This window comes from Macaca nemestrina, chromosome 10 (assembly GCF_043159975.1).
Source record: "Macaca nemestrina isolate mMacNem1 chromosome 10, mMacNem.hap1, whole genome shotgun sequence".
Lineage (NCBI taxonomy): Eukaryota > Metazoa > Chordata > Mammalia > Primates > Cercopithecidae > Macaca > Macaca nemestrina.
In genome coordinates, this window is record NC_092134.1 from 114,631,395 (window position 1) to 114,645,425 (window position 14,031).

A 14,031-nucleotide genomic window follows, 5' to 3' on the forward strand; every position below is an offset into this window, starting at 1 on the left:
AATCTGCATTTCTATAAAACGCACTTATAGCTTAAGTACTCTATTGGCACAATAACATATTCTCCCTATATTCTCTGTTCTAAGAAAAAGAGATTATGTATTTTGATAGAGAGAGAGAGTTTGTTTACAAGTAACTTCTAAGCCAGAGATCCTCTGCACTGTAACTGAATTGAAATAAGAACAACTGGCTGGGTGCGGTGGCTCATGCCTGTAATCCCAGCACTGTGGAAGGCCAAGGTGGGCAGATCGCTTGAGGCTAGGAGTTTGAGACCAGCCTGACCATCATGATGAAACCACATCTCTACTAAAAAAAAAACAAAATTAGCTGGCTGTGGTGGTGCACACCTGTGGTTCCAGATATTCAGGAGGTTGAGGCATGAGAATTGCTTGAACCCAGGAGGTGGAGGTTGCAATGAGCCGAGATCACACCACTGCACTTTGGCCTGGGCGACAGAGTGAGATTCTCTCTCAAAAATTAAAAAAAAAAAATTAAAAAAAAAACAAACAAAACATCTCCTGATGTCACTATACTTAGCTGTTTCCACGAGTGCTCTTTTCATGTTAGGAGTATGTTCTGATGCAGGGCACTGGATTTCTTATTGTTTAAAAACCTTCATTAAGTGTTTGGAAGTCAAGGCTGAGGGTCTTTGGCTTTGTCCCATGGAACTGCATAGGAAAAGTCTGTAAGTGCTGCAGGTTCTTTTCTGTGAGCATGCCTGGAGCACATACCCATATCAAGGACACAGAGTGATGGGGATGGTAGAACAACACAGGTCGTTATGCTGAATAAATGTGGAAACTGCAGATACCTGCTTCCCAACAGGCTGTCGTGGAAATAAATGAAATAGCACTTATGCTTTTCAGAAGAATGTGAAATGTATTTAAGAGAGAAGTAGCTGCCTTAACCAAATCCAGCAGCATGTCAAAAAGCTTATTCACCATGATCAAGTAGGCTTTATCCCTGGGGAGCAGGTCTGATTCAACATACGCAAATCAATAAATATGATTCATTGCATAAACAGAACTAGAGACAAAAACCATGTGATTATCTCAACAGATGCAGAAAAGGTTTTTGATAAAATTCGACACCTTTTCATGTTAAAAAACCTTCAACAAAATAGATATTAAGGGAACATACCTCAAAATAATGAGCCATCTACAACAAACCCACAGCCAACATCATACCATCATACTGAATGAGCAAAAGCTGGAAGCATTCCCCTTGAAAACTGGCACAAGACAAGGATGCCCTCTCTTACTACTCCTATTCGACGAAGTATTAGAAGTGCTGGCCAGAGCAATCAGTCAAGAGGAAGAAATAAAGGGCATCTAAGTAAGAAGAAAGGAAGTCAAACTATCCCTTTTTGCAGATGACATGATTCTATATCTAGAAAACCCTATAGTCTCGGGCCCAAAGTACCTTAAGCTGATAAATAATTTCAGCAAAGTCTCAGGATACAAAATCAATGTGCAAAAATCATTCCTATACAGAAACAACAGTGAAGCTGAGAGCCAAATCAGGAATGTGGTCCCATTCATAATCACCACAAAAAGAATAAAATACATAGGAATACAGTTAACAGGGAGGGGAAAGAGCTCTACAATGAGAATGACAAAACATTACTCAAAACAGAGATGACACAAACAAATGGAAAAACATTCCATGCTCGTGGATAGGAAGAATCAATATTGTTAAAATGGATTATATACTACCCAAAGCAGTTTATAGTTTCAGTACTATTCCTACCAAACTACCAATGACATTCTTCACGGAACCAGAAGAAACTATTTTAAAATGCATATGGAACCAAAAAAAACCCTGAATAGCCAAGGCAATCCTAAGCAAAAAGAACAAAGCTGGGAGTATCACCATTGCCTAACTTCAAACTATATTACAAAGCAAGAGTAACCAAAAAGCATGGGAGGGGTACAAAAACAGACATATAGACTAATGGAACAGAATGGAACAGAGAGCTCAGAAATAAGGCCACACACCTACAACTATGTGATCTTCGACAAAGCTGCCAAAAACAAGCAACTGGGAAAGGACTCCCTATTCAATAAACGGTGCTGGGATAACTGGCTAGCCATAGGCAAAAGACTGAAACTGAACCCCTTCCTTATGCCATATACAAAAGCCAACTCAAGATGGATTAAAGACTTAAATGTAAAACCCAAAACCATAAAAACCCAAAAGACAGCCTAGGAAATACCATTCTGGACATAGGAACAGGCAAAGATTTCATTATGCAAGACACCAAAAGCAATTGTGCCAAAAGCAAAAATCGACAAATGGAATCTAATTAACCAAAGAGCTTCCGCACAGCAAAGGAAACTATCAACAGAGTGAACAGACAACCTACAGAATGGGAGAAAACTTTTTGCAAATTATGCATCTGACAAAGGTCTAATATCCAGCATCTATCAGAAACTTAAATTTACAAGGAAAAACCAAACAACTCATTAAAACGTGGGCAAAGGACACGAACAGACACTTTTCAAAAGAAGACATACATGCGGCCAACAAGCATATGGGAAAAAAAAAGCTCAACATCACTGATTATTAGAGAAGTGCAAATCAAAACCACAATCAGATTACCACCTCATACCAGTCAGAATGGCTATTATGGCGGCATGCACCTATAGTCCCAGCTGCTGGGGAGGCTGAGGCAGGAGAATGGCGTGAACCCAGGAGGTGGAGCTTGCAGGGAGCCGAGATTGCGCCACTGCACTCCAGCCTGGGCGACAGAGCGTGACTCCGTCTCAAAAAAATAAAAAAATTAATTAATTAATTAATTAATTTTTAAAAAGTCGAAAAGTAACATATACTGGTGAGACTGCAAAGAAAAGGGAATGCTAATATACTGTTGGTGGGAGTGTAAATTAGTTCAACCACTGTGGAAAGCAGTGTGGCAATTCCTCAACGAGCTAAAAACAGAACCACTATTCACCTCAGCAATCCAATTACTGTGTATATATCCAAAGGAATATAAATTGTTATAAAGTGCATTCATATTTCATTGCAGCACTATTCACAACAGCAAAGACATGGAATCAACCTAGGTTCCCATAAATGGTAGACTAGAAAAAGAAAATGTGGTAAATATACACCACGGAATACTATGCAACCATAAAAAAGAATGAGCTCATGTCCTTTGCAGAACATGGATGGAACTGGAGGCCATTATCCTTAGCAAACTAACACAGGACTAGAAAACCAAATATCACATGTTCTCAAAGTGGGAGCTAAATGATGAGAACACATAGACACACAGCGGGAACCAACACACATTGAGGCCTATTGGAAGGTGGAAGGTTGGAGGAGGGAGAGGATCAGAAAAAATAACTAATGGGTACTAGGCTTAATACTTGGATGATGAAATAACCTGTACAACAAACCCCATGACACGAGTTTACCTATATAACAAACCTGCACATGTACCCTTGAACTTAAAATAAAAGTTAAAAAAAAAAAAAAAAGATAGGAGTAGTTCCCTTTTCAGCAAAGAAAAGAGGATGAAAGAAAGAAGGGGCCCAGATAACTTGGAGTGAAGACTAAGAGCTAAGAGACAGCCATCTGGCAGGAAGCAGGAATCAGTAAGCTTTCTGGCTTTCTTACTGATCAGAAATATGCCATAATTTGCCTTTCAAGGTGATTTAAAAGCTCTGTTGCCTGCCAGGAACCAAAAAGAAGATGCATGTATCTTTCCTTTTGTAGGGTAGGAAAATCACCTACGTGTAAGACAGGCTGCCTGTGTTCACTGTCCATGCCTCATTGCAGACCTCGGAGGGGAAGCCCAATAGAAAATGATGCAACTTTTCGGTAGGCCAATTCTTTCTTTTTCAGTTTTCCTATCCGAAGCCAAAGGACACTGGCATCAGTTCTTCTGTGCATGTCACTGGTGATTTCCATTTTCTTTTCTTTTTTTTTTTTTTTTTTTTTTTTGAGACGGAGTCTCGCTCTGTCGCCCAGGCTGGAGTGCAGTGGCCGGATCTCAGCTCACTGCAAGCTCCGCCTCCCAGGTTTACGCCATTCTCCTGCCTCAGCCTCCCGAGTAGCTGGGACTACAGGCACCCGCCACCTCGCCCGGCTAGTTTTTTGTATTTTTTAGTAGAGACGGGGTTTCACGGTGTTAGCCAGGATGGTCTCGATCTCCTGACCTCGTGATCCGCCCGTCTCGGCCTCCCAAAGTGCTGGGATTACAGGCTTGAGCCACCGCGCCCGGCCTATGATTTCCATTTTCATGCCTACTCTGTTGCCTGGAAGAAATCCCCCGCCCCGCTTTTTTTTTTTTTTTTTTTGCTGCTTCTCCAAGAGTTCTCTTTCCATCAATACTAAAATTAGCGCTTTCTCTGAAAGCCTTCTGTGGTTCCTTCCTTCATGAACTAGATATAATTTCTCCCAACTGTGGGGGAAGAGGCTAACTCCTAACAGTTAGCCCATATACTGTACCATGTTCCTATCTTATATTACAAATATTTTGGCTGCATTTCTCACCTAACCTAATAGATTTTGTAAGCTCTTTAACCCCTTCTCCTGCTTCAACCACTTCTGCTTCTCTGTTTGCCTAGTGAATAGTGTGTATTTAATGGATTCTTTAAGAATGAACTAATCCTTTCCACACCTTAAACAAACCATCCTTCATTCAAAATCTGCAAGCCTTTATTAAGCACTTCATAGGTGCAAGAAATTGGAGATTATAAAGCTGAGTAAGAACTAATTCTGGCCGCCTGGGAATGTGCAACTTAAGTGTGGAGCTAAGAAACCAAATAACTTGCGGCAAACAGGCACAAGTGTTATGACAGGCACACACACACACAAAAAACTGCAATGTGAAAATAGGAGGGGAGAATAATTTCAATGTGGGTGACGAGGAGGTTCTGGGAAGGTTGCATGAGGAAAAGGGGAAAATCATTTGTTGAAGGTCAGAGTTCATTAAACAGTCTGTAATCATTATCTCATTTAATTCCCACAACCACCTTCCAAGTTAGGTATTTTTACCCCTATTTTACAGATAAGGAAATTGGGGCTCAGAGAAGTTTTAAAATTTGACCAAGTTTACACAGCTGACAAGTAATGAAATCAGAAATCACAAGCCCAATGGCCTAGTTCCAAAGCTTATACTATTTTCCTACACCAGTTCTCCTCCACACATTAAAAAAAAGTGACATCTGCACTCAGCCTTCGAGCTTGATTGGTTAAGATCCTCCAGGCCCATCTAGAGGGAGGGCGGGGGTATTCCAGGAACAGCCAACAGCCTGAGGAAAGGCCTGGCGGTGGGAAAGTGTACATTATGTTAGGGAAAGGCAGGTCCCTTCACATAATTGAGTATAGGACATATCAGAGGGGCCAAGGTGGAGGCACTTTGGTCAAGAAGGAGAGTAGATGATTCTCTACTTTCCCTGTGATATGCTTGAAAAATATGATAAAGTGTATTTCTAATCTACTTAAAAATGTATGAAATATTGTAAGTAAAACATTTTTAATGTCTTGGAAATTATTGTTTTATCACAATAGTCTTAACCTTCAATTCTAAATATCCTTTAATGCAAAGCATAGAGTGGAAGAATGATTCTCTTTACATTTCCTTTTCCTTTAGACTTCTTTGTTTTTAATCTCTCTGTAATGATACCATCTAGAGATTTAAACCATCAGATTAAAGACTAGAGAAATGAAATACAAATAATTTAGCTACATAAATGTCAAATTTCCTATTATACCAACCATTTAAGTATTTTCAGGTGAGAATGTTAACATCGTATAACTGAACTGATTTTAAGAAGTTTAAGAATATTTTAAGTTAAAAAAATTTTTTTTTTTTTTGAGACAGTCTCACTCTGTCACACAGGCTGGAGTGCAATGGCACGATCTTGGCTCACTACAACCTCTGCTCCTGGGTTGAAGTGATTCTCCCACCTTAGCCTCCTGAGTAGCTGGGATTACAGGCGCGCACCTCCAATGCCTGACTAGTTTTTGTATTTTTTAGTAGAGACAGGGTTTCACCATGTTGGTCAGGCTGGTCTCAAACTCCAGACCTCAGGGGATCCACCCACCACAGCCTTCCAAAGTGCTGGGATTACAGGCGTGAGCTACCGCGCCCAGCCAGGTTTAAAAATATTTAAAGTTAAAAAATTTGGTGGGTAAATGGGATATTATAGCCTAGCGTGATAACAATATAAATAGTATGTGTCAGGGACCAGAAAGGGTGCCAGCACCTGAGTAAGAGAAGGAAACAGGTGGGGCAGGGCATTCATAGCTAAGTATTGCATAAATTATCAGTAAATATCTAGAAATCCTACACGCCACTACAGAGAACATATCTCACCTGCAGTCCCAGCTCCAATAAGGGCTTACACTGAAGGCTCTTAGTTCCCACCGGCTCCTGCCACTGGGAAGGGGCGAGGCACTGGGCAAGGCAGGGGCTACAGAGGGCTGGGATGCTGAGAACCAGGGGAGCCACTCCAGGTAGTAAACTTGCAAAAACCAGGGCAGGAAATCACTGCCTCACAAAACAGGCAGATGTATCAGGTGCCCCTGCCTCCTGTAGGGCACATGGCACACTCTGAGGCCCCTGATAATGCTTATGACCATGATGATACTGACTAATGACCCAGATCCCAAACACCCGAGTAACTCAGTTGTCACTGCAGAGAAGTGGAGGTCTTCAATTAAAGGAGACAACTGAAACTGGGGCTACTAGAATGAATTGTTATTTGCTGATTTATGATTTCCTGAACATGACACAAAGGGAGACTTCAAAAGGATGCTACCTCAATGCTCACCGCACAGAACATCATGCTTTTTAGAACTAGGGAATCATTTCACCAGGACAAAGTAAATTGAAATCACTGTATTATCCTACTGATATTTTGGTTTCCCTACATATTTTAAACACAGTTTTTGTTTTTCCTGGAGTAAAACTTTGATGGAGTGGCAGTCCCTCCCCTCCTCCCCATCTCTTTCCTTCACTCTCTCCTTCCTCCTTTTCCTCCTTTCCCCTTTCCTCCTCTCTTTACTTCACACCTCCCCCTCTTTCCTTCTTCTCCCTCCTCCTCTCTCACTCTTTCTCTCTTTCCTTCTCTATTTTCCTCCCCCTTAAATATGTGAAAAGTAATTAGCCCATCCTGGTTTATCTTGAGTAATGCCTTTCTGGCTGAAATTTTGCCCAAGGATCCATGCCAGGAACAGGAGCTTATGCAAAGTTGACTTGGACATGACTTTTGATTTCTGACTCACAAAATGAATTTAAACCACTGTAATTGCAGAACTACACGTTAAAGAGTTGGATCGTACAATATCACAGGTGAAAACACGAGCCGGTAAGAAAACGGAAGGCGAGAAAGCTGCCCCACAAAGGCCTCGACCTCAGACCATCTCTGGCAGTCAGTCTTGGAAATGTGCTGCTCCCCAAGACCGCCCTTCTCCTAACTCCAAGGATTCTGGAATCATTTATTGGGAGGACACTCAGTCACCTGGCAGCATGCTCAATTTCGGTGTTTACCATCTAAAACTGATGGGGTGGGGAAATTCATAGTTTGGCTTACACTGTTTTAAAAAAAAAACAAAAAAACCTTAGGGCTAGTTTTGTAGATGGCCACCAACTGGCCCAGAGGCCTGTTTTTGTTTTCCCTCTGGGAATAGGGAGAAATAGTAAAAATATAAATACATTTTTTTCCTCCCAGAGCTCTCCGTTGAGAATTTTATTTTTACTACTCTTTAGATAAACAGGTGTCTGGAAGTGAGCACACTTGCTCATTAGCAACACCAAGTCTGATGGGAAAGAAATGAAAGCAGTATGGGCAAGAGCCATGGATTTTAACTCTAGTTCTGTCGCGTCCTGGCTGTATAACTGTGAGCCAGCCTCAGTTTTCTCATCTGTGAAATGGAGATACCACCTACCTCACAAGGCTGCCGTAAGACTAACAGAAGCACCCCTTGTGAAATGTCTGGGACATCTTAGGTACTCATACCTGCGGGCTCTCCCAGCCCCCACAGAAACATTGCTACCCTTAACTAAGAAAATTTAACTTTTATTATTCCCAACTTTACATTTGGTATGCAAAGAGCAATAAACTGTTTATCTAAAATAGTTAGAAAAATAGCAATAAACTTTATCTAAAAGCTTGCCATAAGTTCGTAAGACTTATCCGGGGAAAGTCGTTCTTTGAATTAGTAGGTGCATTTTCACTGTTCGTTCTTTCAGTTTGGCCAATTTTAACTCACGTGGGACAACACTTTCTTAATGGACCAGACAGGACTCACCAATTTCACAAAGCAAATTGTAATTGTAAATTAGTAACTACATTAAGCTAATGTTTTATGAAGCACTTACTATTTCCTAAATATCGGGCTAAGCATTTTATTGGCATTCATATCTCATTTACTCCTAACAATCCTGTAAGGCAAGACTGCATAGTTATCTCCATTTTACGGATGGGGGAACTCAGACCAAGGGATTTCAAATAACCTGGGTGACACAGACAGTAAAGGGCAGAGCTCAGTCACGAGACGGAGCAGAAGGGGTGTCAGAGCTTAACACCACACGTGCCATCTTCTATTTTCAACAAAGGGTTTACCTAAGACAAGGAATATTCAAATGGTGGAATTTCTGAAATCTCCCCACGATGTAAATTCCCACAATTATATTAGAATTTCGAAAGCCACCTCCTCTCATTGCCTTATTTCAGAGAAGAATCTGAAACTCTACCACCTTATTCCAAAAGGAAAGGAGAGAATTAACAGCTTCCCTGAACTTCTCTGCCAGTCTTCCTTTAGTTATTTCTGTTTTCCTGCTTCTCATTTGTCTTCAACAACAGCTGTTTTGTATTCATTCCGTAATTGTGAGCCGTGGTCCCAAAAGCACCGTTTTAAGAAACCACAGAATACTGCCAGTAAATACTAGCGAGAAGGAAAAAGCACCGCAAACTTCCAACTCCATTCACAAAAATACCTCAGGAATACACAATCGAACAAGCTAACTCCACTGACGGCTTTCCAGAAGCTGCAGTGGTGAAAGACACGAGCCGCCTGTCGCTTACGGAGGGGCTGTCGCGGTGCGGGCTGCGGTACCGGAGTGTGGCCCCGGGTCCACGCGCACCTGCCCGCCTGCGCGCTCCACCGCGGGGCAGCGGTTCAAACTAGGAAGCCGCGAGCATTTTCAGCTCAGAGATGAGGGGTTCGCAGGACCCGAGCTCCGTCCACGGCTGCTGACAACTGGTTTACACAAAAGAAAGAAACGTAGGAAGTCCCCTCAGCAGTGCATGCCACGCCGACGCCGAGGCGGGCGGCCGGCGGCGGGTGGAAGCGGACGCTCCCATCGCGGGTGCAGGGTCCCCCTCTGGCTGCCTTTCGCCAATGCGCCCGGCCCGGGACCAAGACACGGCGTACTGAGCGCCGGCGGCAACCCCGGCTCCCCTCCCCACGTCCCGCTCCCCGGGAGGACGCGCCGGGCGCCACGCCGCACCTGTGCCCCACGGGGCGGCCTTGTCCCAGCGCCCCTCGGTAGGCGATGCCGGGCCCGAGGGGACAGGCGCAGGCGCTTCCCTCGGGGCAGAGGGGGCCGACCTGGCGTCGCGGGGACGCCCTCAGCGCGTCAGGCGCCACGCGCCCACCTGGGGCCGCCGCCTCGCCGCAGGCAACCTCACCTCCCGCCGCAGCCTCCTCTTCCGCCGCCATCGCAGGAGCCACCCGGCCGGCTCCGCAGCCCCGCGGCTGGCAGCATGGAGGAGCTCCGGGCCCGCCCTGCCCTGTCCCAGGCAGCGGCTCTGGAGTGGGGAAGAGGGGACTGGCTGGCCCTGCCGGGTGCCGCGGCGGCCGCCACCGCAGCCCGTAGGCGCGCAGCCGACGCCGCCCCGCAGCCCGGCTGGCCGCGGCTACTGAGCATGCGGAGCCACCCGCTCGCCGCTCTGGGCGCCGCTGGGCTCCCGGGCGGGAAAGAGGCCCGGGCCAAGGGCGGAGCCGCTGCGGACACCGCCCCGCCGAGCCCTGCCGCGAGCGGCACAGCGCGAAAAGGCCAGTTGAGTCCCTCTAGCAATCGCCCTATTGAAAACAGGCTTCCATGCTCATAGTAAGCTTTGTCCCAGCATTCCGAAGATTGCAGTTGTAAACCCTCGGGGCAAAGGTAAAGGGTGAATGAAGATACTTGCACGGTGGGTTAGCGGAGGGCACGGGGCTTGGGCTGGGGAGAAGGGTGCTGGACGAGAGACCCTGCTCTTTTCTGCTTAAGGAAGGGCTTAGCTGCAGAGACGAGGGTGTAAATAACAGAGAGAGGGTCCCGAGGAAGCCGTTTTGCCTCGTGGAACGGTTGGGTAAATCCAGAAACATGATCTTTTGGGGATCACTTGACAGCCCTACATCCTATGGCCACGTGTCTAGAATACACTGGTTTGCTGCCCTCCCACTGGTCCCTAGACCCATTCCTTGGTAATCTAGTAGGAGTAAAGGGAAGGCACAGTAGAGAAGACACCAATTCAAACTTTGCAACCAGCCTAAAGGTAATAATTTTCCTACAAGGACTCAATTCCAACGTCTTAACCAGCACCTTATGTGTCCTCAGGGCAGTACTTAAGGCCATTGTGAAAATCTGGGCAAGGGGTTTGGAAGTGTGTTCCCAAGCGGAAGTGGGCATGACAGGGAAAACTGTTGCAGGCTTAAGCAAGGGACTAGGACTTTATGCAGCTAGAGGTAAGGGAGACGTCCTGAAAACTGTGCTGTCCTCAACACACACCAAGACACGTCCCTAATCAAAACCATTCTTGAAACGTCTCATTCCTAGCTTTGACTTGGAACTCCACCCCAAATTCTACCAACACCAACTTCTCCTGTCAGCTCAGAAACAGTAATTCCATACAGGGCTCCTCGAATGTGATCAAACCTTGGCTTTCCAGACAAGTGTACGCTATTTTGAGGTGGTTTACCAAGGGGTAACAGGTAGAATCAATTAGACCTGGGCTTTAAGATCTTGGTTAAAATGTAAATACTATTCTATACATGGCCTTGCTTACAATGCATTTTACCCCTTATTGGCTCAGTGAGCCTCACAACCTCTTTCTTAATTCCTGTCTTAGTAGGGAAACAGAAGTTCAGAGATGATGAGTATTTTGGCCAGGATCACTCAGCTAGTAGACAGTAGAAGCAAGACCATGAAAGTTAGGTCTCCTTCTTAGGAGTTCGTATTGTGGTGTCCAGTAAGCTTGCCTGTGAATCATTGCAGTCCCCGTTTCTTAGAAACGATGATTCACTTCCACCAAAGCCTGAAAGCAAGAGAAGGGGAATCCAGAATCTAAAATACAAAAGCAGGAAGGGTAATGCACAAGCAAAGCCGACCCACAGGATTCCATGGGGCACAACCCTTCCATTGTTTAATCGGTATTCCCCTTATTGCTCAGGTGTAAAGCCTGCTTGCTCTCTTTTTTTCGTTATGCTCTGGAGCTTTACTTTCTAAGACATGATTTTTTGTTTTTTAAAGAGTAGCTATATAACCCATGGGATGAGGCAGAGAGACACACAGTGTCTTGCCAGATGGATAGGAAGATAATCTCTCATTTCCAATGAGTGGTTTTCTCATATTTTCAACCTGGAAAAAAAAAAAAACGTGAGAAAGGTGATTGGATGATTTGTGCAATAGAATGCAAGAGCATTTGTAGAGTAGAATGCACACAGTTCCTTCTGGTCAGCATGGTTCGCCTGCCAAAGCCCTGGGGCTGCCTTGCTCTCCAGGAATCATTGCTTCCCTGTCACTAATTTGTTCATTAATTTTCTTTCACTGCTAAGTACTTAGGCAAGAACAAATATTTTAAAGGTGGAACAAATATTCCTTTGTCCATCTGGAATTAGGAACAACTGCCTCACAAGCTGTAAACTCCTTTTAACCTCCTGCTGGGATTGTAACAATATAACTTAGTCTAGAGAGGGGTCCCTAAAGCCACTTAGATATTTTATTTGGTCCAACCACAACAACAACAACAACAACAACAACAAAACCAAAACAAAGCAAAACAGCAACAAAAAACCACACCTGCTTCAGAGTGTAGTTAAATTGAAGATACTATATCCAATGATGCATAACAATAAATAACGCAGAAGCCAGGAAGGGGAGAGAAGAGGGGGTGGAAAACAATAGCGGGGGAAAAAGGCTATATATATATTTATTACCATTGAACTGTACACTTAAAATGGTAAAGATGGTAAATTAAAAAAAAAATTACATAGGCCAGGCGTGGTGGCTCACACCTGTAATCCCAGCACTTTGGAAGGCCACGGTGGGTGGATCATGAGGTCAGGTTATAGAGACCATCCTGGCTAACACGGTGAAACCCCGTCTCTACTAAATATGCAAAAAATTAGCCGAGTGTGGTGGCACATGTCGGTAGTCCCAGCTACTTGGGAGGCTGAGGCAGGAGAATCGCTTGAACCCAGGAGGCAGAGGTTGCAGTGAGCCGAGATCACGCCACTGCACTCCAGTCTGGGTGACAGAGCAAGACTCCATCTCAAAAAATAAATAAATGAATAAATAAAATTAAAATTAAATAAATAGCAACTACCCATTATTGATTTCCTAAGTGACTGGGGGAAATAAATTATTAGTGTTTAAAACTACCTTTTCTTCCTACCCTGCCCCCAGCATCATGTGGAGGATGAATTCAGGGGAAGATGCTTGGATTTGCTGGGCAGATTGATGAGTGCAGTTTGGAGAAACAAGGAGGCCAACACTCTCCCGTATGTTTAGAGAGAGAAGGGGGCCTATGGTGGGCTTCTGGTACAGGCAAGATCAGCTTGAGTGTGGCCTAAAGAAAAGAAGAGAGGTAATTGGAGGACAGTGCACTCCTGAGAGGTGGTAGGGCGGTAAAAGGGATGGTGGCAGCTGCCATGAGGAGAGGAAATTTGCATCTTTTTTAAATTTTTTTTTTTTTTTTTTTTTTTTTTTTTTTTTTTTACACAGAGTCTCACGCTATCGCTCAGGCTGGAGTGCAGTGGTATGATCTTGGCTCACTGCAACCTCTGCCTTCCTGGGTTCAAGCGATTCTCATGCCTCAAACTCCCGAGCAGCTGGGATTACAGGCATGTGCCACTACACACAGCTAATTTTTTGTATTTTTAGTGGAGACGGGGTTTCACCATGTTGGTCAGGCTGGTCTCGAACTGCTGACCTCATGTGATCCGCCCGTCTTATCCTCCCAAAGTGCTGGGATTACAGGCATCAGTCACTGCATCCGGCCAGGAAATTTGAGATATCTTAAAGGGGTATTTAGGGAACTTCACTGTGTAATGCAAACCCTCTTACATTATTTCCTTAGAAAATAACTTCAGCAAAATATGCATTCCTTTTCTCAATGCTTTTGGAGTCGCATTTAGGTTTTTATTAAAAGTGAAAATATTTTGAGATTGGCCTTAGGTGGAAAGCAGGGCCACCCACAAAAAATCATTTAATTCACTTGTTCACAAGTATTTATTGAGCGCCTACTGTGTGCCAGGCACTGTTGTAAGTACTGACTTCTGTATTTTACCTACTGTGCATCAGTTACTTTATATATATTTTCTCACAAAAACCAATGAGCAGGTATTAGTTTCTTTTTCTGTTAGCTTAGTGTTTCCCAGAATTCACTGTGCATGAGAATGTGCGCAATTTTAGACCCACCCCCAGAGACTGACTTAGTAGGTTTGGGGTGAATCACACTAAGTCCTTATTTCAAATGTACCCTGTAGCTGATTTTGAAAGTTGCTGTGAGTACTCTAGGAAATACTGCTTTAACTTGTCAAAAGTGAATTTTCTTAAGCCTGGGTTGTTGTAGTATGGTATGTACAGTGGGGAAGTGGCGGGGAGAGAAGCAGTATTTCTTAGAGAACAGGAATAGCAATATACTAAAATTCTGAGCAAACTGCAAGGACGGACAAAACTTAGGACAAGAATGAGGGAATAGTTGTGCACACATCTCTTTTTATGTGGAGTTACTTACACTTCTTTTTCCCTTAGGGATTATGTGTTTGTGTGCGTATATAAGCATCAGTGACTCAACTAATGTTTACTTTTA

General features: G+C 44.1%; 1 protein-coding gene across 6 annotated transcripts in view; it reads right to left on the bottom strand.

Moving 5' to 3' along the window:
- The window catches only part of BMAL2 (basic helix-loop-helix ARNT like 2), a 70,546-nt gene extending 60,715 nt beyond the window's left edge, over positions 1-9,831 (bottom strand). For 2 of the 6 annotated variants that reach the window (XM_071071993.1, XM_071071991.1), the window contains exon 1: positions 9,646-9,826. In XM_071071993.1, coding sequence (XP_070928094.1) covers positions 9,646-9,676 — 31 coding nt within the window. In that variant the 5' untranslated portion in view covers positions 9,677-9,826. Of the gene's footprint in view, positions 1-8,711; positions 8,937-9,039; positions 9,061-9,645 lie in introns of those variants that run through there. The other 4 variants (XM_071071992.1, XM_071071998.1, XM_071071995.1 and 1 more) reach the window with 4 other exon arrangements.
- Positions 9,832-14,031: the final 4,200 nt, after the last annotated feature.